This window comes from Microcaecilia unicolor, chromosome 9, assembly GCF_901765095.1.
Source record: "Microcaecilia unicolor chromosome 9, aMicUni1.1, whole genome shotgun sequence".
In the NCBI taxonomy this organism is placed as follows: domain Eukaryota; kingdom Metazoa; phylum Chordata; class Amphibia; order Gymnophiona; family Siphonopidae; genus Microcaecilia; species Microcaecilia unicolor.
The window spans coordinates 212,373,267-212,395,261 of record NC_044039.1 but is presented as its reverse complement, the minus strand read 5'-3'; the positions used below and the strand labels follow the sequence as shown (position 1 = coordinate 212,395,261).

Genomic DNA, 21,995 nt, shown 5'->3' with positions numbered 1-21,995 from the left:
AGAAACTGTCCATCAAGTGAACGTGTTTCTAAACTAGGTGACATACATAGAAAAAGTGAGACCTGAGCTTACAAAAGCCCCCCCCCCCCCCGATATAAGAAAAAAAAGAGAATTCTTTTTGGTGGGGGGGGGGGGGGGGGGGAAGAGTGATTTAAGACAGCCCTAATCATTTTTTCTTCAAGATTCAGGTATGTGCCGTAACAATCAAACAACACCTCCCCCACCCACCCAACCTGAGGGTCTTAACTCTTAGGTCAGGGGTTCTCAGGACACATCCAGCCAAGTCTGGTTTTCAAGACACCCACAATGGATCATATGCACGAGATAAAATCTGCATGTCTACCTCCATTGTATACAGATCTCTCGCATTATGGGAATCCTGAAAACCTGATTGGCTGAGTGCGTGACACGAGGTCTGGATTAAGAACCACTACACTAGACAAACTAGGCAGTCACCCGGGGTGGGGGGGGGGGGGGGGGTGACAGAGAGAGCAAAAAGCGACTGCAGTCAAAGCGAAAGAATAGGTCCCAATAGCCTCAAAAAGCATTACAATGTGCTTCTAAATAAAGGCATGGTGGCCAGTTTCCAAAATGGAGAGAAGCAAAGTAGCAGACAAGACAGATCAGGAAAATAATCGCCAATGTATCGCTTCCATAATATGATTTTATCCTTATAAGGAAAGTCTGATGATAGGGCCACAGAGAGACTGGGCCTTGCCCCCGCCACTCCCCCCCCACCGGGCTGGGCCCCCTGCATTGAAATCACAGCGCCTCTCACCTCCATGTGAAAGCACTGCAGGCAGCAGATCGCCTCCCTTCGGCCCTCCTTCCCTCCTTGTGTCCCGCCCTCGCGGAAGTTAAGTCAGAAGAGGGCGGGACACAGGGAGGGAAGGAGGCCCAAAGAGAGGCGATCTGCTGCCTTGCTGCCTGCAGCGCTTTCACACGGAGGTGAGAGGCGCTGTGATTTCAATGCAGGGGGCCCGGCCCGGTGGCAGACGGTCGACGACGGAGGGCGGGTGGGACTGCGGCGCCGGGCCCCCCTTGGAGGCCCGGGCCTGGGGAATTTTGTCCCCCCTGTCCCCCTCCCCCCCCTCGGCGGCTATGATGATAATTGTTCATAATGTGCTACACGTAGGCTAGTGACTGGGAACGCCATTTGTTCTGTCTTATTTGCCTCTGATGCAGCCCTAATGGAGGGCAAAACATGGCCATGCTGGACACTGTTTTAGCCATCCTTGTGTTGCAGTTTACCACTAAACTACTTTACAGACTGCTTTGTCTGGTCTGCTACTTTGCTTCCATCTTGGCGTTTGCAGACCAACTGTCTTGTTGCTTTCTCAGTTTCCAAATTTCAAAACGTGTTGTGTGTGTGTGTGGACACAAATACCAATCAGGGTCAAGGGAAAGAAAACAGTGGCGTAGCCACAAGTGGGCTTGGGTGGGCCAGGGCCCACCCATTTATGGCTCAGGCCCACCCAACAGTAGCACATGTTTAGTGGTAATTGATGGTAATCCCAAGCTCCGCCAGCTGAAGAGTTTCCCCTGATGGTAACAAAAACGCTACTCTCCATGACACCAGCACCTGCGCATGCTCAATTTTCAGTGTATTCCTGCTGCCAAGGTGGAAAGAAGCGTTTTTCCACCAACTGAGATTTTTTTTTTTTGGGGGGGGGGGGGGGGGAGAGCACGGTGCCCACCCAATTCTTGTCTAGGCCCACCCAAAATCTGTTGTCTGGCTAAGCCCCTGAAAGAAAACCCAGCAGTTTCATCAGTCTTTGCTTCCCTTTCTGTCAGGCTTCCAAATGAGAGCACAGGGCTCAAGAGGTGAGTAAGTAGGTTCTTCTGTAAAAGACTCTGGACTACGGGACAAGTTGATAAGTTGCAGTTTTTTTTGTCTCCTTTGAGTTGCAGTTTTTTTTGTCTCCTTTTCATCTAAGTCATGAGGGGGGGTTAAAGTCCTATAAACAGTGGTGGATGAAATTCCCTGGGGTGGAGATTTAACACGAAGTATGTTTCTTCACCCAAGGAAGATCCTGAAGTCAAGCTCAGTTCACGGGTCAGAGTGACAGGAATCCCAGCTAGGGTCTTGTGATGGGGATTGTTGGGAGGGCCGAAGAAGCTTGGTTTTCTTTTGGGTTAGTAATCCTATTTCCCCCAAGAGGCTCACAGAGAGAAGGTAGAAGGGAGACTATTCAGAAATCATGTGGATATAGAGCTAGAGAAGGTCTTTTGATCTGCAAGACATCTCAAAGCCCAAGTTCCTGATTAGGAGCAGATAAGGAATTCCAGATGTGGACAGAGAGGAAGAAAAAAGAAGAAATTGCAAGCCATGTCTACTTAACGTTTCTCCTTAATTTATCTATGTTAAGAACAGCTGTCATCTTATGATTTTAATCACCCAGTGAAGATTATTTTTATTTCTACAGCCCAAACCTAAGCTGGACTAGATTAGATCTCATGTGAGAGAGTGAAAGTGCTTGGAAAACAGAGAGAGGAACTGAACCCATGTACGATATTCCAGCCAGTCTTCCCCCACTTCTTAGGACCTAGATGTTAGGGTGTGCAGTCTCTCTCCCAGGGGCGTAGCCAGCCTTCCGTGGGAGAGGGGTCCGAGCCCGGGGGGAGGGGGCACATTTTAGCCCTCCCCCCGGCGCCGCCCCCCCACCGCCGACATTGCCGCCCCCCCTCCCGCTGCAAACCCGCCGCCGCTGCATCCTACCTTTACTTTTGCTGGCGGGGGATCCCACTCCCCGCCAGCCGACGTCTTCTTCTTAGTCGCTTCCCGCTCTTCAATTTGTTTGCTGACGTCCTGCACGTTGTACGTGCAGTACGTCAGACTCAGAGAACAGAACTGTTCTCTGAGTCTGACGTCCTGCACGTATAATTACGTGCAGGACGTCAGCAAACAAATTGAAGTGCAGGAAGGACTGAGAAGACGTCGGCTGGCGGGGAGTGGGATCCCCCGCCAGCAAAAGTAAAGGTAGGCGGCGGCGGGGGCGGGTTCGCCGGGAGGGGGGTCCTGGGGTGAATCTGCGGGGGCCCCGGCCCCCTCAGGCCCCACGTAGCTACGCCACTGCTCTCTCCACTTCAAAACACTAGCCCTTGGATACCACCAGTGAGGAGACACCACAGGACCAGCAATACACATGACAGCAGAAAGACCACATGGCTTCTCGACCCCTTCAGACTAACTGCCCAGCTCCACAATCTCTACCTCTCCATCAGAAGAACTTCTATGCTTGTCCCATACTTTCTTTAATTCAGACACAGTCCTATCCCCAAGCAACTCCACTGGGATGCTGTAGCACGGGACCACCACACTTTCTGTACCCCCCTTTCCCCTTCACTGTATGACACTGTACCAGAACCTCTTCCGTTAATGAAGCCTCTCACCTGTACATTTATGATCTGGAGATATTTAAAATGTCCCTAACCTACATTTCCTTCAGGAAACATTTAGATCTTTATGATGAAGGCTATTGAGTGGAGGAGTGGCCTAGTGGTTAGGGTGGTGGACTTTGGGAACCGAGGAACTGAGTTCGATTCCCACTTCAGGCACAGGCAGCTCCTTGTGACTCTGGGCAAGTCACTTAACCCTCCATTGCCCCATGTAAGCCGCATTGAGCCTGCCATGAGTGGGAAAGCGCAGGGTACAAATGTAACAAAAATAAAATAGATACTATTGGAGATTCTACATGGACTACTACTACTACTACTATTTAGCATTTCTATAGCGCTACAAGGCATACGCAGCGCTGTACAAACATAGAAGAAAGACAGTCCCTGCTCAAAGAGCTTACAATCTAATAGACAAAAAATAAATAAAGTAAGCAAATCAAATCAATTAATGTGAACGGGAAGGAAGAGAGGAGGGTAGGTGGAGGCGAGTGGTTACAAGTGGTTACGAGTCAAAAGCAATGTTAAAGAGGTGGGTTTTCAGTCTAGATTTAAAGGTGGCCAAGGATGGGGCAAGACGTAGGGGCTCAGGAAGTTTATTCCAGGCGTAGGGTGCAGCGAGATAGAAGGCGCGAAGTCTGGAGTTGGCAGTAGTGGAGAAGGGAACAGATAAGAAGGATTTATCCATGGAGCGGAGTGCACGGGAAGGGGTGTAGGGAAGGACGAGTGTGGAGAGATACTGGGGAGCAGCAGAGTGAATACATTTATAGGTTAGTAGAAGAAGTTTGAACAGGATGCGAAAACGGATAGGGAGCCAGTGAAGGGTCTTGAGGAGAGGGGTAGTATGAGTAAAGCGACCCTGGCGGAAGATGAGACGGGCAGCAGAGTTTTGAACCGACTGGAGAGGGGAGAGGTGACTAAGTGGGAGGCCAGCAAGAAGCAGATTGCAGTAGTCTAAACGAGAGGTGACAAGGGTGTGGATGAGGGTTTTGGTAGAGTGCTCGGAAAGAAAGGGGCGGATTTTACGGATGTTGTAAAGAAAGAAACGACAGGTCTTGGCGGTCTGCTGGATATGAGCAGAGAAGGAGAGAGAAGAGTCAAAGATGACCCCAAGGTTTCGAGCTGAGGAGACAGGGAGAATGAGAGAGCCATCAACAGAAATAGAAAACGGGGGGAGCGGGGAGGTGGGTTTGGGGGGGAAAATGAGAAGCTCGGTTTTGGTCATATTTAATTTCAGGTGGCGTTGAGACATCCAGGCAGCAATGTCAGACAAGCACGCTGAAACTTTGGTTTGGATGCAAGGTGAGATATCAGGGGTAGAAAGGTAGATTTGGGAGTCATCAGCATAGAGGTGGTAGGAAAAGCCATGGGATGAGATTAATGAACCAAGGGAAGAAGTGTAGATAGAAAAGAGGAGGGGGGGGGGGTCACGTGATGCACGAGAGCTGAACGGACGTCTGCTGGCTCGGCTCCCTTCCCCTCAGCTTCATACCCCAAATTAAAAGCGCAGATTGAACACCTACCCCCTATCAAACAGCACGGCAAACCAGTTGAAAGCGTGGAGAAGTAAATCGCGAAGCTCTAACAGGTAAAGGAGCCAGGGATGCCAGAAAAAGCGCTGCGATCTGGAAAAGAAAAGAGCAGCGTGGCAAAAAGCAAAATGGCGTCGCAGGCATTGAATGCATCGCCATCTGCACAGCTCCGCAACTCAAACGTCTCGCCGGTATCAGAGGATTTGGTGCAAGTATCCATAAAAAACATGTCCCAGTTGTTAGACGATAAACTTGCTAAGCTGAATGCGGGCATGGACGACATAAAAGAATGTATAGCGAGCCACGCGGTCCGCCTACAACAGGCTGAGGAAAGAATATCTTCGCAAGAAGACCAGATGGCAGAAGCGGCTGGACGCATCGGGGACTTGGAGGCACAAGTTCGCACTTTAACTGAGAGGGTGGAGGATCAGGAAAATAGAGGACGACGAAATAACATCCGGTTCGTGGGCTTCCCTGAATCACTCAATGAAGCAGAGCTGAAAGATCTAGCAGAGCGGGAGATTCCCCGGCAACTGGGGCTGGCACCAGACCTAGGCCAGGGACAAGTGGAAAGAATTCATCGTATTGGGCAGCGCAGAGAGCAGGCTGTAAAGCCAAGAGTGGTTATTGCACGCTATATGAACTATGCTGTTAAAGCAAAAATACTAGATCAATACAAGAAGCAGAGAAACGTGGAATACAATGGAAAGCGAATACTGATGTTTCAAGACTTCTCCTTCCGAGTTATGGAGCAACGGAGATTGTTAACGCCGTTTTGCACCCAGCTGTTTGAGAAAAAAATTAAATTTGCACTACAGTACCCAGCCAAAGTACGAATCACTCATCAAAATCAATCATTCACCCTCACAAAGGTGGAAGAACTGCAGGCTTTTCTGGGTAAGCTATAGAGAGAGCTGGATTCGAGCGGCGGAGTGGGGGCAGGACGGAAGGCGAACTGGACAAGAATGCTAAATCAACAAAAATGAATGTGATGGTTAAATAATAAAAAACAGCAAAAAGGTTATATGGGAGCAGACTTGAAAAGGACAAAAAAGAATATACTGTCGACTAACGAGATAAGAACAGTGAGTACATAGCCTTGAGAAACACCACCCCTGTGTAGCATCCAGACTTTTGTGGCAGGCAATCCACCGAAGCCATTTACAAGATTGAAAACTGTGTAACTCTCTTTCTTAAAGAGTGGAGAGGACGTTACATATATAACAGGCAGAGCCAAGCAAGGCAGCAACAGGGGCGAGCCTCCAGGCTTAAATGAGATGACGGATCGCACAGAAGGAACTGCTATAAAGCATTTCACGCAGCATGTGCAGCTCTGACAGAATCTGGATGCCCCAGTATGAGAGAGACTTTGCAAGAGCGCCAGGGAAGATGAGTGGTAATAAAGTACAGTTCACAGCATCTAATGTTTTTCTTTCAGTTTAAAGGTTGGGAAACATTTGGGAGTAACACTGTTAAGGGTTGAAGGGGGAGGTATCTGACTTTGTGATTGAGTTAATCTGTGTTTAAGCGAAAGTAATATTTCCTTTCAGTTTCACGTTGTATCTGGGGGGAGCTGGGGGGAGGGGAGGGAGCAATTCAGTAACATGGGATGGTTGAGGGGGGAGATACCTCAATCAAGGAGGACAGGGTGGAAGAAGGGAGGGGAGGAGCTTGGCAGCCACGGAGATGTGCATGGGGGAGTGCTGGGAAGATAGAAAGAATGGATGGCAATGCGCATGGGGTACAGGAGGGAAGGAGGAGAGGGCAGGAGGGGAGGGGGGAGGGGTGGGTGAGTCAGAGGGGGGGAGGGAAAGCTCAGATGAGAAACAAGAAGCATATAAAGCTTAAGGAGTTCATGTGGCTGCAGAATGAGAAACTGCACCTTAAACGAGGATACAGACAAAGGCAAGGGAGGAAGCAAGGGTCATTAAGGTTCTGGGGTGGCACTGCTGGGATGCTACCCTGGGAAAAAAATAAAGCAATGTATTGTCATACAAGCATGGCTCAGGCGTGGGAAAATGGGTAGTTTGCGGGTAGCAACCCTTAATGTAGACGGTATACACTCTCCCATAAAACGGAAAAAGATCTTGCACTATAGTAAACAAATGAAGGTGGATGTGTTGCTACTGCAGGAGACACATTTGTCGTCATCAGAGCATATCAAACTGAAGCAGGGCTGGGTAGGCGAACTCGTCTTTGCCTCTTTTAACAGCAGGCGGAGAGGTGTGGCGATACTTATGCGAAAAGGGATCGACAGCACCTGTCATAGGGTGATCCAAGATCCAGAGGGTAGATTTGTAATCTGGGTAGGGACCTTACAGGGGGAGAAGACGCTGTTATGCTCGGTTTATGCGCCCAACATTTACTCGCACAAGTTTTATCTGCAACTGCTAGCGGCCCTGGCCCCACTGAAGGAATACAAAATGTTCGTAGGGGGAGACTTTAACATAACAGCAGACCCGTTAATTGATTGTAATCCACCCAAGCCACGACCCAAGGGGCAGGGGGTTAGGGGTATAAATTTACTCCAACAGGATCTAGGGTTAGTAGACATTTGGAGAGTCTTGCACCCCGATGAGAAAGATTATACTTTTTACTCACACGTGCACAAATGTAGGGCGAGACTGGACTATATACTGGTAGTGCAGCCACTCTTTGCCCGGAGTCGGGCAGCAGAAATTGAGGCGGAGGTAGTATCGGATCACAGTATGGTTTGGGTAGACTGTAATATCAATGGGGGAGGGAAAAAAGTCAGTTGGAGAATGAACCCCACTTTATATCAAGAAAGGGAATTTCGTGAATTCCTTCAACAAGAATGGAAGCAATATATAATAGACAACGTATCCTCAGTTGCTAGCCCAATAACACTGTGGGAAGCAGGAAAAGCCGTGATGAGGGGTAAGATCATAGAATACACGGCGAGAACCAGGAAAAAGAGCGATGAGGAACTACTAGAGAAATTGAGGATGCTGCAGGCCGTTCGGATTAAAGTGATGAGGGGCGATGCAAAGCAGCAGGTAGTCTTTAGAGAGCTAAAATGTCAAATTAATAGCATCTTGAATCAAAGAGCGGCAAGGGACATCCTAGTATATAAATACAAACTCCATAGGTGGGGCAACAAGACAGGTAGCCTACTGGCTAACCTAGTTCGAAACAGAGCGGCAAAACAATTGGTAAGCCGCATTAAAACTACAAAGGGGCAAGTAGTCAGTAAGGTGGAGGAGATAAAAGAAGCGTTTGTAGATTTTTACAAATCTCTTTATGATAGGGGAAGCAGTGATAGGAAACAGCGGGAGGAATTTTTTCGGAATCTTGATTTACCTTCCCTGACGCAGGAGCAGAGAGTAACTTTGAACATGGGCATCACAGGACCTGAAATTCAAGAAGCAGTAAAAAAGCTTAAATTAGCAAAGGCCCCGGGGCCAGACGGGCTAGGACCCGAATTTTATAAGATCCTGGGAGGACAGTTGGCAGGGCCTTTTAGTGAATTGTGTGATACGCTGTGTCAGGAAGGACAATTTGTGGGAGATTTAACGCATGCCTCTATAATAGTACTTCCTAAGCCGGGACGCGATAAAGAATTATTGGGCTCATACAGGCCTATATCCCTGTTGAATCAAGATATAAAACTATTTGCTAGTATTATGGCTGCAAGATTAGGTAAGGTTTTGCCATCTCTGGTGCATCCAGACCAGTCTGGCTTCGTACCGGGAAGATACGCCTCTACTAATATATTAAGAGCTTTAAGTGTCATTCAGGCAGAGGGGAATCAATCGGGAGATAAAGTCATCGCCAGTCTAGACGCAGAAAAAGCGTTTGACAAGATTTTATGGGACTACCTTTTTTGGGTGCTGCCGCAATTTGGAATACATGGGGAGTTCTTGCAGGGAGTAAGGGCTCTATACAGGAACCCCACGGCACAAATAATGGTAAATAACGAACTATCCTCCTCATTTGTGTTGCAGAGAGGTACACGACAAGGCTGCCCACTGTCGCCTATGCTATTTGTCTTGGCATTGGAGCCCTTAGCGAGTAAAATCAGGCAGACACGGGAGCTCCAGGGAATTCAAAGAGGGCAGGCAGAATACAAAATTAACCTCTTTGCTGATGATATGTTGATCTTTCTGGGGGAGGCCAATAAGGGGATCCCTATTCTAATTAATCTTATCCAGCAATTTGGCACTTTTTCAGGGTTAAGAATTAACTTTGAGAAATCAGAAGCAATGGCGTTGTCTAGTAACAGTATAAGTAAGAACTGTCCAGATTTCCCCCTAACTTGGACGCGGGGTCCTATGAAGTATTTGGGCGTGTATTTACACTTAGATTTTAAGATCATATACCAGAAAAATGTTAGAGATAAGTTAGAAGCAATTAAGCGCTTATGTGGGCAGTGGAAAGATCTACCAGTGTCACTCATGGGCAGGATCGCACTGGTAAAAATGGTGCTATTCCCAAAGATTTTATATGCCCTGCAAATGGTGCCTTTGTGGGTACATAGTAAGGATGAGGGGGTATACAGGGGAGCAATTTTATCTTTCATTTGGGGAGGCAAAAGAGCTAGGATAAGATATAATAAATTAACGAGGGCAAGAAATGAAGGGGGAGCTAATTTGCCAGATCTCCGGCTTTATAATGTAGCGGCGCTCCTGAGGTGGATACACGAGCTGCACTCGGGACATTATGTCTTTGCACCGCCAGAAGTGTGGCAGAACGCCAACCAGCATTGCTCAGTGCTTAATGGCTTGCAGGTTAGGAGCACACAGGTTAAGCTTACACCTCTTACGAGACCGCTAAAGATGGCATGGGAGTGGTGGCGCCATAGGATAGGAGCTACAGAGGGGCCATCGCCATTCTTAGAACTACAGGACAATCCGGGATTCCCAGCAGGCGTAGGACCTACACATATTAAGGAATGGGTAAAGAGAGGATGTAGGTATGTAGGGCAAGTAGTGGGGGAGGGGGGAGCCCAGATTCTCTCCTTTGCAGAATGTCAGGAACGTTGGCACATCCCACAGAAGTTGTTTTTCTCATATTTACAAATTAGACATTATGTATTCACGCTGCGAGGCAAAGCAGATAAGCTTCCAACATTTACGGCACTAGATGTGGTGTTTAAACAAGTACCGCCGGGGTGCAACAAACTCTCACATTGGTATTACTTGGGGAAAACTTGGAGGCCAGCAGTAATGGTTGATACATTGGCAGGACAGTGGAGTAAAACGGTAGACTTGGAAGTCTCGAACAAAGAGTTACAGAACTGCTTCGAGCTAGCCTACAAAATAACGCCCAATGTGAGCTGTCATGAAACCCAATTTAAAATACTACATCAGGCATATATTACGAGGAGCAGGGGCAAAACAATGAGATTGTGGGACTCTGAAGACTGCGAAAAGTGTGTGAACCAAAAGGGTACCTTAGCACACCACTTTGTGGAATGTGGGCAATTACAGGGTTTTTGGAAAGGAGTGCTGAAGCACTTGGAAGAAGTGATAGAGCAGCCCATAGAATGGAGCTACAGGATCTTACTAATGGGCTCAGAGACGGACTTGCGCACACAAGGGTTAAACTTGTTCCATTCTAGGTTTGTTCTCCTAGCACTGGTGCTGGCTAAAAAGGTTATATTACAACACTGGAGAGACAAGAATCCTCCCCCTCTGAATAAGTGGTACACAAGTATGAAACAGATGGCGGGATGGGAGGGGGGAGGTCAGTTTGAATATGAATGGAGCAGACCGCCACCAAGCCGACACCTATGGCAAAGGAGTTATCAGTGCTTAACACAGCTTCCCAACAGGGAGACATAAGTGACGAGGGGGGCACAGGGAGAGCGCCACAAAGGGCCTGCAGTCACACGAATAGGAAGGGGATAGGGGAGGAGGGACAGGGGGGAAGGGAGGGGGGATAATAATGAGAAAATTAAGAGAACGGACATGAACGAATGGATGTGTATGGATAGAAGCACATGAAGAGGGTAACGTATCGCACCAGTCATGGGGACATAGCCCAGATAGGTCTGGGGTATTAAGGATTGTTAGATGGCTGATAGGTGCTTAGGAGTTCACGTTCAATGTTAAATACTCTGTACTACATATGTTATGTATAGTTTTGGTAAGGTACTTGGAAATCTAGTTGATGTACGCTCTACGCTGGCAGTGTGCCTTTGAGCGGAAAAATGGTTGTAAGATGGAAGTCTGTTACTCTTATTAATAAAAACATAAAAAAAAAAAAAAAAAAAGAAAAGAGGAGGGGACCAAGAACAGAACCCTGAGGTACGCCGACAGGCAGAGGGATAGAAGTAGAAGAGGATCCACCAGAGTGAACACTAAAGGTGCGGAGGGAGAGGTAGGAAGAGAACCAGGAAAGGACAGAGCCCTGGAATCCAAGTGAGGACAGGGTATCGAGAAGTATGCTGTGATCGACAGTGTCAAAAGCAGCGGAAAGATCAAGAAGAATGAGGATGGAATATTGACCTCTGGATTTAGCCAGTAATAGGTCATTGGAGACTTTAGTAAGCGCAGTTTCAGTTGAGTGGAGAGGGCGAAAACCAGATTGTAATGGGTCAAGAATAGCATGTGAGGAGAGAAAATCAAGGCAGCGGCGGTGAACAACACGCTCAAGTAATTTGGAGAGAAAAGGAAGGAGGGAGATGGGTCGGTAATTAGAGGGACAAGTAGGGTCAAGTGAAGGCTTCTTAAGGAGAGGTGTGACCACAGCATGTTTAAAGGAAGCAGGGACAGTCGCAGTGGAAAGTGAGAGGTTGAGAATGTGACAGATAAAAGGAATAAGAGTAGGAGAGATGGCATTAAGAAGGTGGGTGGGAATGGGATCAGAGGAACAGGTGGTACATTTTGAGGAAGAAAGGAGAAGTGTAGTTTCCTCAATAGTAACTTCAGGAAAGGAGGAAAGGGAATGAGGGGAAGGAGAGAGAGGGGAACGGACTAGTGGAGGGAGAGCTGGTGAGGTAGAGAAAGCAAGGTTTATCTTTTGAACCTTGTTGTGAAAGAATTCAGCAAGGGTCTGAGGAGATAATGAAGGGGGAGTTGGGGGAGGGGGCACCTTGAGGAGAGAGTTCAATGTGGTGAAGAGAAGTCGAGGATTAGAGCCAAGAGAGTTGGTCAGTTGGATATAATAATCCTGTTTGGCACGTAAAAGAGCAGATTGGAAGGAGGTCAGCATGAACTTAAAGTGTAAGAAATCAGCAAGGGCCCGAGATTTCCGCCAGAGGCGTTCGGCGGAGCGGGTACAGGAACGTAGGTAGCGGATATTAGAAGTCAGCCAAGGTTGGGGTTTTGTACGCCTTACAGGGCGGGTCATCAAAGGTGCAAGAGTGTCTAAGGCAGAGGATAGAGTATTGTTGTAAGAAGAAACAGCCTCGTTGACAGACGTGGATGGTGCCACAGTAGAGAAGAGGTTTGAAACATGGGAGGATAGAGATGAAGGGTCAATGTCGTGAAGATTCCTAGATAAATTAGATAGGATAGGACGGGACTGGGAGGGAGGAGATTTAAGTGTGAAAGTTATAAGATGGTGATCAGAGAGGGGAAGATCGGAGGCAAGGAAACTAGAGGGTGAACAGTTGGAGGAGAAGATGAGATCAAGACAGTGACCATTTTGATGAGTGGGGGAGGTGGAGCATAGTTGGAGATTACAGGACGACGTTAAAGCGAGTAACTTGGAAATATAAGAGTTGGAAGGATCATTAGCAGGAATATTAAAGTCACCAAGGATGAGAGAGGGGGAGGAAGGATCATGGAAGAAGGCAAGCCAGGCATCAAAGTCACTGAGAAAGGATGAAAGGGACTTATCAGGGGGACGATAAATGACCGCTATTCGAAGAGGCAGAGGAGAGAAAAGGCGGATAGAGTGGACTTCAAAGGAGGAAAAACAGTGAGATTGAGGTGGAAGAAGGGGTTGAAATCTGGAGGAGGGAGAGAGAAGTAGTCCAACACCGCCCCCACGGCCAGCAGAGCGAGGAGTATGTGAAAATAGATAACCACCATGGCACAGGGCTGCGACTGAAGCAGAGTCATCAGGGCAGAGCCAGGTTTCTGTTATGGCGAGCAGATGGAGGTGACGCGAGATAAAGAGGTCCTGGATATAGGGGAGTTTGTTACAGATAGAGCGGGCATTCCATAGGGCGCAAGAGAAGGGCAGAGAAGAGGAGGGGAGTAGAGGAATAGAGATGAGGTTAGAGAGGTCACGGTGAGATCTGTAGAGTTTGGATAATAGTTGGTGAGGAGGGCCAGGATTGGGATTGATGTCACCAGCTGAGAGTAAGAGAAGGAGTAAAAGAGAGCGGAGGAGAGTAGGAGAGGTGTGGCCACGAAGGCGTCGAAGGCGAGAGGTATTTAGGTGGAATGGGGAAGGCAAAATGGAGGGAAGAAAGAGACGGAGATTAAAAGCCAAGAGGGAGGAAGAGGGTAGGAGAGAAGGTGAGGTGATGAAGTCAATGGATGGGAAGTGAGTTCCTGTAGCGGAGAGAGGTAGGGGGTGAGGGAAAAGATTAGGAAGGGACAGAGCTAGGAAGAGAATGTGAATAGGGGCCATAAATGATTAAGGTACTTTAGCAACTGGAAAAAGATTAGATACAAAGAGAAAAATGCCGCGCGGCACCTAGAGCGGAGGCCCTGAGTGGATCGGGGTGGACCTGGAATGTTGCTACTATTGGAGATTCTACATGGAATGTTGCTACTATTCCACTAGCAACATTCCATGTAGAAGGCTGCGCAGGCTTCTGTTTCTGTGAGTCTGACGTCCTGCACGGACGTCAGACTCACAGAAGCAGAAGCCTGCGCGGCCACATTGGTGATCTGCAAGGGCCGACTTCTACATGGAATGTTGCTAGTGGAATAGCAACATTCCATGTAGAATCTCAAATAGTAGCAACAGTGGAGGAGTGGCCTAGTGGTTAGGGTGGTGGACTTTGGTCCTGGGGAACTGAGGAACTGAGTTCGATTCCCACTTCAGGCACAGGCAGCTCCTTGTGACTCTGAGCAAGTCACTTAACCCTCCGTTGCCCCATGTAAGCCGCATTGAGCCTGCCATGAGTGGGAAAGCGTGGGGTACAAATGTAACAAAAATAAATGAATAAAAAATATTGATCATTTTAGTAGTTGCCCTTTGGACTGACTCTGTCCCGTTTATTTCCTTATGAAAGGTGTGATCGCCACAGCTTTACACAGCCCTTCAAATGAGCTCTCAGACTTATTCAGAGGCACAATCAATTCCTTTTCCCTGCAAGCCATTCCTCTTCCTGTGCACACAAGCATCCCTTCTAAGATATCTCCATTGCTTGTCTACCTGTTTGGCCATCAGACATGTTCACCCCCAGATTCTGCTCATCTTTCGTGCACAGAACTTCACCCCATACTCTATTGCTCCCTTGGGATTTTGCAGCTCCCGTGATTGACCCTGAATTTTTTTTAGCATTAAATCTTATACTGCCCAATTCTACATCACTCCTCAAGCTTTGTTAGATCCTTCCACTCATTTCCACTCCTTCTCTGTTGCAGGTTTTGGTATCATCTGCAAAAAGGCAAACTTCCCAGCAGCCTCTCTGCGATATCACTTAGAAAAATGTAAAGCACCACACCAATTTTTTTTTTGGTTACATTTGTACCCCGCGCTTTCTTCCCACTCATGGCAGGCTCAATGCGGCTTACATGGGGCAATGGAGGGTTAAGTGACTTGCCCAGAGTCACAAGGAGCTGCCTGTGCCTGAAGTGGGAATCAAACTCAGTTCCTCAGTTCCCCAGGACCAAAGTCCACCACCCTAACCACTAGGCCACTCCTCCACTGTTGCTACTATTGGAGATTCTACATGGATTGTTGCTATTCCACTAGCAACATTCCATGTAGAAGTCGGCCCTTGCAGATCACCAATGTGGCCGCGCAGGCTTCTACATGGAATGTTGCTAGTGGAATAGCAACAATCCATGTAGAATTTCCAATAGTAGCAACATTCCATGTAGAATCTCCAATAGTATCTATTTTATTTTTGTTACATTTGTACCCTGCGCTTTCCCACTCATGGCAGGCTGAATGCGGCTTACATGGGGCAATGGAGGGTTAAGTGACTTGCCCAGAGTCACAAGGAGCTGCCTGTGCCTGAAGTGGGAATCAAACTCAGTTCCTCAGTTCCCCAGGACCAAAGTCCACCACCCTAACCACTAGGCCACTCCTCCACCAATGTTGCCCCAACCCTCAGACTGGGCTCCATTTACCTCTGCCCCTTGCTCCTCCCATTCAACTAGGTTCTAACCTAATCAGATACTTCTGGATCCACATCAAGGGTGTTCAGCGTATAATCACCTGTTCAGAACGATGTCAAAGGCGTTGCAGAAATCCAAGTACACAGGGCTGGCCTTAGCAATTGCATGGTCCCTAGGCAGACCAGTGCCCCACCCAGGACTATAGATTTCATGATGACCTTCCAGTCACCTCTACTCTGCTGATATGATTGTGACTGAGGTTGGCTGAAGCCTGGCTGGGAAGGCGAGAGTGATCATCTCCTGGAGCCCTGGCTGGCTTGTGCTCGGAAACGTTGGCGCTACTGGAAGGCCCAACCACATAAAGAATGTGAGGAGGTAAAGCCGAAAAGGCAATGCAATGGCGCTATCCTTCTGAGAAGCGCAAAACCAAAGGGCGAGAGGAAAGAGATGTAAGAGCTGGCCAGTGGTGCAGTGGGAGGAAATCTAGAGCGTCGGTGCTGAGGAGCACAATTACATAAGGGAGGAGAGGGGGAACAGAAGGAGACAGGAGGGAAAGGGAAAAGAAGCTAACTTAAGTCAGCTGCCAAGCTGACCCAGTTAAGCACAGGGCTCTGCACGCCACCCCTGTTGCCCATGCGTAAGGCCAGCCCTGCAAATACACCATATCTACTGCTCTCCACAGTCCAGCTCTCTGGTCATCCAGTGCGAGAAATGGACACCATTCATGCTTGTAGGTCACCTGAATGCCTCCAGCTCTGAATTTTTCTGCTAAAGTTCAAACAGAACACTGCCATTTTTCATCACGCATCAAAGTGGGGGGCCAGAGGAAGATAATTTCTATAAATTTACTTTAAGTCAGCTCATCTGCTAAACCGTATTTAACTCAATTTTTAAAAAGCAGGCCAAAGTCTTATGATTTTTGTCCCCCCACCATGGTTAATCATCTCATTTCCTGTTCAAGATGCATTTGACTCAGCCCACATACCCCAATCTTCCTCAGGTACGAACACAAATAGCAAAATGTGACACCCTAAGACAGGTTACGCTGGTCTCTCCCCTCCGAGGGTGCTGTGGCTAATTGTCCACGTAACCACATTATAAAAAGGCGCCTCCGAGAAATGAGTGTACCTGTGTGCAATCACTTACCCTACAATCTGAACGGCCTCATTAAGATAGGGGTCAACTATCATTTCGGCTGCAATCTCCCAATGGTTGTCCGAGGCAATGATACCGACATTCGTTAAGCCCACTTTATCCAAGGTATGCCGAAGGACCTTAGTGACAGACAAAAGACTTCACAGCACAGCTTACAAGACTTACAAGATCAATGGAAAAACTAGACAACCTGGCGGTCAACTTAGCCACCTGCTGCTGGAAACGAAATTAGTTATGAGGGTTAGCTCTTGTTTTCTGCTCCTGGACATAAGACCGCTTGCTGATAAGAAGCAGTCTTATGTTAATTGTGACTGTATTTCTACCACACTGAGCTTCAGGAAGATATAGTGACTTTGAGAAATGAGAAAAACAAAAACAGTTAAAGACAGAAGCTACCCTGGTACACTGAGGCAGATTATACAGTTGATGGGACTGAGGGGTGCTGTGGAGGAGAATGTATGCAGCCAGCCATGGAGCAGTGCAGCAAGGATAACCTGGAAGGAAAATCTCATTTATGGAACTAATAAGGGCGATTATAATAGGGATAAAAGAAATGGAATAAACACAGTGTACCATGGGATATCACAAGGGTTCTCGGGCTCTAGACTAGAGAGCTGCACGGGAACGGGGTTTGCGGGATTCCCGCAGGGACGGAAGCAGTTCTGCGGGGTTCCCGCGGGGACAGAAGCAGTTCCTGTGGGGTTCCCGTGGGGACGGAAGCAGTTCTGCGGGGTTCCTAAGGGGACGGAAGCAGTTCCTGTGGGGTTCCCCCGGGGACGGAAGCAGTTCTGCGGGGTTCCTGCGGGGACGGAAGCAGTTCTGCAGGGTTCCTGAGGGGACGGAAGCAGTTCCTGTGGGGTTCCCGCGGGGACGGAAGCAGTTCTGCGGGGTTCCCGTGGGGACGGAAGCAGTTCTGCGGGGTTCCTGCGGGGACGGAAGCAGTTCTGCGGGGTTCCCGTGGGGACGGAAGCAGTTCCTGTGGGGTTCCCGTGGGGACAGAAGCAGTTCTGCGGGGTTCCCGCGGGGACAGAAGCAGTTCTGTGGGGTTCCTGCGGGGACGGAAGCAGTTCTGCGGGGTTCCCGTGGAAGTGTAAGCTACACCTGCACCAGCCTCTCATCTACCGAGTACCAAGTTCTTTTGAGTGCTGTCTTCTCCTCCTCCTCCTCCTTGCTTTAACAGCACAAATATGGAAAATTTTCCATTAAGGAGGTGGTAGAGACACAAATGATGATGGAATTCAAAAAGACGTGGGATGAACACAGAGGATCTCTAATTAGAAAATGGAAGTTATAAAAAACCTAACCTTAAATGGCTGCATGTGTGTGGATGTGTGAAGTAATGCTTAGATGGCGACTCTAGCTGTGATTAACTAGGGTCGATACCGGGCAGACTTGCATGGTCTGTGTCTAATATATGGAAGTCTGGTTTAGGATGGGCTGGAAAGGGCTTAGACAGCAACTTCAGTGGCTGGAACATAAGGACAGTTCTGGACAGATTTTTACCATCTGTGTCCCACAAATGAGAAGACGCATAGACTGGAGTGGGCTTCAACGACAACTCCAGCAGTTGGAACATAAGGCTAGGGCCAGATAGACTTCTATGGTCTATGTTCCAGAAACACGAAAGAAAGACCATAATCAAGTATGTAATATCACACTTGTTGATTTAATCATGAATTGATAATGAGTGTGACTATTGGGCAGACTGGATGGACCATTCAGGTCTTTATTTGCTGTCACTTGCTGTGTTACAATTAATCCTCTTTGCTCCCGGGCTGATGCGCAGACCTCAGCTCTGACACAGGCATGAGCATCAGATGTCACCTGACCTACTGGCGCGTGCATGTGGTGACCTCTCAGCACACAGTCCCAGTAAATCAGAAACAAATCTTACAGGTGCACACCAGAGTGTTCCAAGTTTCAGCTTCCATTCCTTCCTTGCCTACAGTGCTGTGGCTCAAATCCAGAGACAGACTGAGGGAGCTGACTGGAAATTTCTTTTATGTACCATTAAATTCTTACAGTGATGGGTGGGGATGGGTTAAAATCTTGTGGGGACGGGTTACATTTTTGCGGGGATGGATGGGGATGGGTAAGATTCCAGTGGGGACGGGTAAGATTTCTGTCCCCGTGCAACTCTCTACTCTAGACAAAACTGAGGGTAACGGGGAAGAAATCCAGAGATTGAAGACATTACTTGCTTGCCTGGCTGAGCTCCTGTTCCCACCTTTGTGTAAACGTCTCAAACAGACGTGTTACACCCACACCTTGCAATCAAATGCCTATGTGTAACCTCTTACATTGCTCAATATACTTCCAACTTGCGTCCAGGGTTTACAAAGAGACATTTCTGTACAAGGACGTCTCATTGTAATAATAATAATAATAGTTATTCAAATGTTCTATTTCTCCTGAAAAAAAAAGACCCTCAGTATATGAAAACCCCAGGCTTTGTTTAGACTAAATATTTCACTAGTACCGGGTGAAAATGTCTAAGGCAGAGAGAAGCTCTGGTCTCCAGCCTCAGGCTTCCCCAGAGGAGAGGCTTACAAGTTACAAAAATCTCTTGTGTGCCATGATGAGCTGTAACACTCCCCCCCTCCCTCAGGGACCTGCTGTTGATTCTGCAGACTTCAATTAGAGCATAACACATAGTACCAGGAAGACTAATTAATCCAGGTCACCATCTTCCCTTCACGAGAGCTGAAATGCAGCAGAAATACTGGTGGCATATTATCCCGGGGGGGGGTGGGGGGGTGAAAAGTTTCACAGTGCCAAAGCTTTGATAAATTCATACTCGGAATGAACAAAAGGGTCTTTAAAATACTAGGGCTGAGCCAGCAAACAACCCAGCAGCATCAGACACAGCAGACCGAGCATGGATTTTCAGACTGGGACTCCTGCTCTTTTGCAGACAGGACACGTGATCTCAAGAGCTGGTCAAATTCTGATTAAAAAAAAAAAAGTGTGATCACATCCGAGATCAATTTTGCTTCTTTGGCATACAATGGGCTGACTAATGGACAACTGGTGTCACTTGTCCATGCACATTTAGTGCATTCTGTGTTATGAGTATATAGTAAAAAAAGGCCCATTTCGGAAAGAAATGAAACGGGCGCTAGCCAGGTTTTCCTCGTAGTGTATGTGTGTGAGAGTGACTGTGTGCGAGAGAGAGAGAGATTGAGTGCTTGTGTATCTGTGTTTGAGTGTGTGTGTTTCAGAATGACTGTGTGCGAGTGTTGGACACAGTGAGTGACAGAGACAGAGTTTTCCGAGAGCTACAGTGTGTTTGACAGAGCGTCTGGTTACTTACCCCCCCCCCCCCCATTCGTACTTTTCCCTTTTGTTGGGCCCCCTCCGTTTCCTCCCTCTTTTCCCCTCTCTTGCCTTCCCCCTCCCCATCTCTACTGAGTGAGTGTGTGCCCCTCCCTCCCCACCTGCTTTTCCTTCTATTAAGCAGTTCTGTCTTCCTTCCCTAATGTCCTCCTCCTCCATGCCAGCATTCTGACTTCCTTCCCTGATTTCCTCCTCCTCCATGCCAGCATACCCTCCCAGGCAGAGTTGACCCTGTTGCTATGAGATTAGGTTGTGTGTGTTGATGTCGGTTACCGAGGGTGGCTCCGGGATCTCGGTGCAAGTTGTGTTTGTGTGATGCTCTCTTTACCGCCCCGCCGTCGACATCATCGCTTACCGAGGGGGGCTCAGGATCTCCGTCCAAGTTGTGTATGTGCGACGCTGTTTGTTCCGCCCTGCCGTCGACGTAATCGCGTGGTGACGTGAGGGCGGAGCTACACGTCCCTCTTCGTCGTTCCGCCCTCTCTCCTGCTTTCGGCTACTGATTGGCTCCTTGAATGTGTTCCGCCCTCAACGTCATTACGTTTGACGCGAGGGCGGGACTCACAGACTGTGTTTCTGCTGCTTCAGAGCTTCGAACAAACGAACTGGCTTCATTGACGTCAGTGGTCAATGGAACGTTGAGAGTGTTTTTTATGTCCAGATGGGGCGTGGCCTAGGGCGCAGGTGGGCGTGGCTGAGTGCGGGAGTTCGAATAGCCTAGGTCAGGAGCCACAGTTGGAGTGAGGGGAATTCAGAATGTCTGAGGGGGATTTTATTTATATAGATGCTTTCAAAAATTGTTTTTCTTCTGATGCATCCAATAGGCTAAACCATGGTCAAGGTTTGATTAGCTTTTAAATTCGTTTTTTTTTTGGGGGGGGTGGGGCTTTGTCTTGTTTTGTTGGTAAATTGTTTTATTCACCAATACCATTGGTATTTCTAGTTATTATATAATTAACTAGTAAAAAAGGCCCGTTTCTTAAGGCAAGGAAACGGGCGTTAGCAAGGCAATCCCCCACCCTCCCTCCCTCGCTCGGTCGCTATGTCCCCTCCCAGCCTCCCTGGCCTGCCACCCACCCAGTTCAAGGCCCCCTCACGCCCCTCCCACCAAGTTCCAGACTCCGCCCTCCCTCCATTTTCAACACCCCCCCTCTCGCCGAAAACCGTCCCCCGCCGCCGTCAAGTACCTGTGCTGACGGGGAACCCCCAACCCCCGTCAGCCAAACTCCTGTTCTGGCCTTCACGACGTTGCTTCCTCAATGATTTTCTGTTCAAGTTTCTGTGCGTGCATCTGACGTACGCAGAGGAACTTGAACAGAAGATCATTGAGGAAGGAATGACGCGAAGGCCAGAACAGGAGTTCGGCTGACGGGGTTGGGGGTCCCCCGTCAGCACAGGTACTCGACGGCGGCGGGGGACGGTTTCGGCGAGAAGGGGGGGGGGGTCGACAGGGTCGCGGAAGGAGGGTTCAAGTGTCCGTAACGTGGGGGGGTGTTGAAATCGGAGGCAGGGCAGAGTGTGGAACTCGGTGGGAGATGCGTGAGGGGACACGGGGTGTTGATCTTCGTTGGGCGGGGGGGGGGTGGTTTGGTGATGCAGCGAGGGGGGGGGTTCTGCTCCCTGCCACTTGCTCCAAAGTGGCAGGGAGCGGGAGGGGGGAGGAGTAGGGTTGACGTCACTGTGTTCTTTTTTTTTTTTTTTTTTTTTTTATTATATTTTTATTAAAAGTATGAAAGGCATATAACAAAATCCAGGCAAAATTTTTCGTAAGTTGCAACATACATAACATGTCTGTAAAGTCTCTCTAGTAACACCAGAGCAACAGCAGCTCGTATATCTTGGATGATAAGCAGCTCAAACGTCATACAAATTCTCAACTTGTAAATACTTAACTTGTGAATAAATACATGAGAGCTGCAGTTCCCCTTACACATGAGCCAGTATCATTTCAGCCATTAGTTCGTACAACCTTCCACCTCATTTTTATTTTTCTTCCCCCCTCCCGTCCCTCCCCCCCCTTTCTTCCTCCCTCCCTCCCCTGCTCCTGGAGAAACCTGAGACTCAAGATACGACTTCTCAAAGAGCTGCCAGACATGTCCATATCCCCGTCTGCTCTGTCCCAAGGACCTATGGCGCTCCTGCTCCCAGCGGGCCATCTGCTTCATTCTGGCTAGCCATAGATTGACAACCGGGGGCTCTTCAAGTGTCCAGTGTGCCAGGATTGTTTTACGTGCCACCAAGAGGGCTACACCCACAAACCGAACTTGAGGATATTGCAGGCCCTGCTCACTTAATTGAGACTCATCCCCCAACAACAGGATCTTATAAGACCACTCTATAGGACTCCCTAGCGTGCACTCCAGCA

The 21,995-nt window shown here is 48.4% G+C and overlaps 1 protein-coding gene across 3 annotated transcripts in view; it reads right to left on the bottom strand.

The window, feature by feature from the left end:
• GALC (galactosylceramidase) overlaps positions 1–21,995 on the bottom strand; it is a 152,818-nt gene that overhangs the window by 47,406 nt on the left and 83,417 nt on the right. Inside the window, exon 7 of one of the 3 annotated variants that reach the window (XM_030214067.1) lies at positions 16,286–16,413. The exons of the other annotated variants lie outside the window; for them this stretch is intronic. Within the exon in view, the coding sequence (XP_030069927.1) occupies positions 16,286–16,413 (128 nt within the window). The remainder of the gene's footprint in view (positions 1–16,285; positions 16,414–21,995) is intronic. 3 annotated transcript variants of the gene reach the window in all.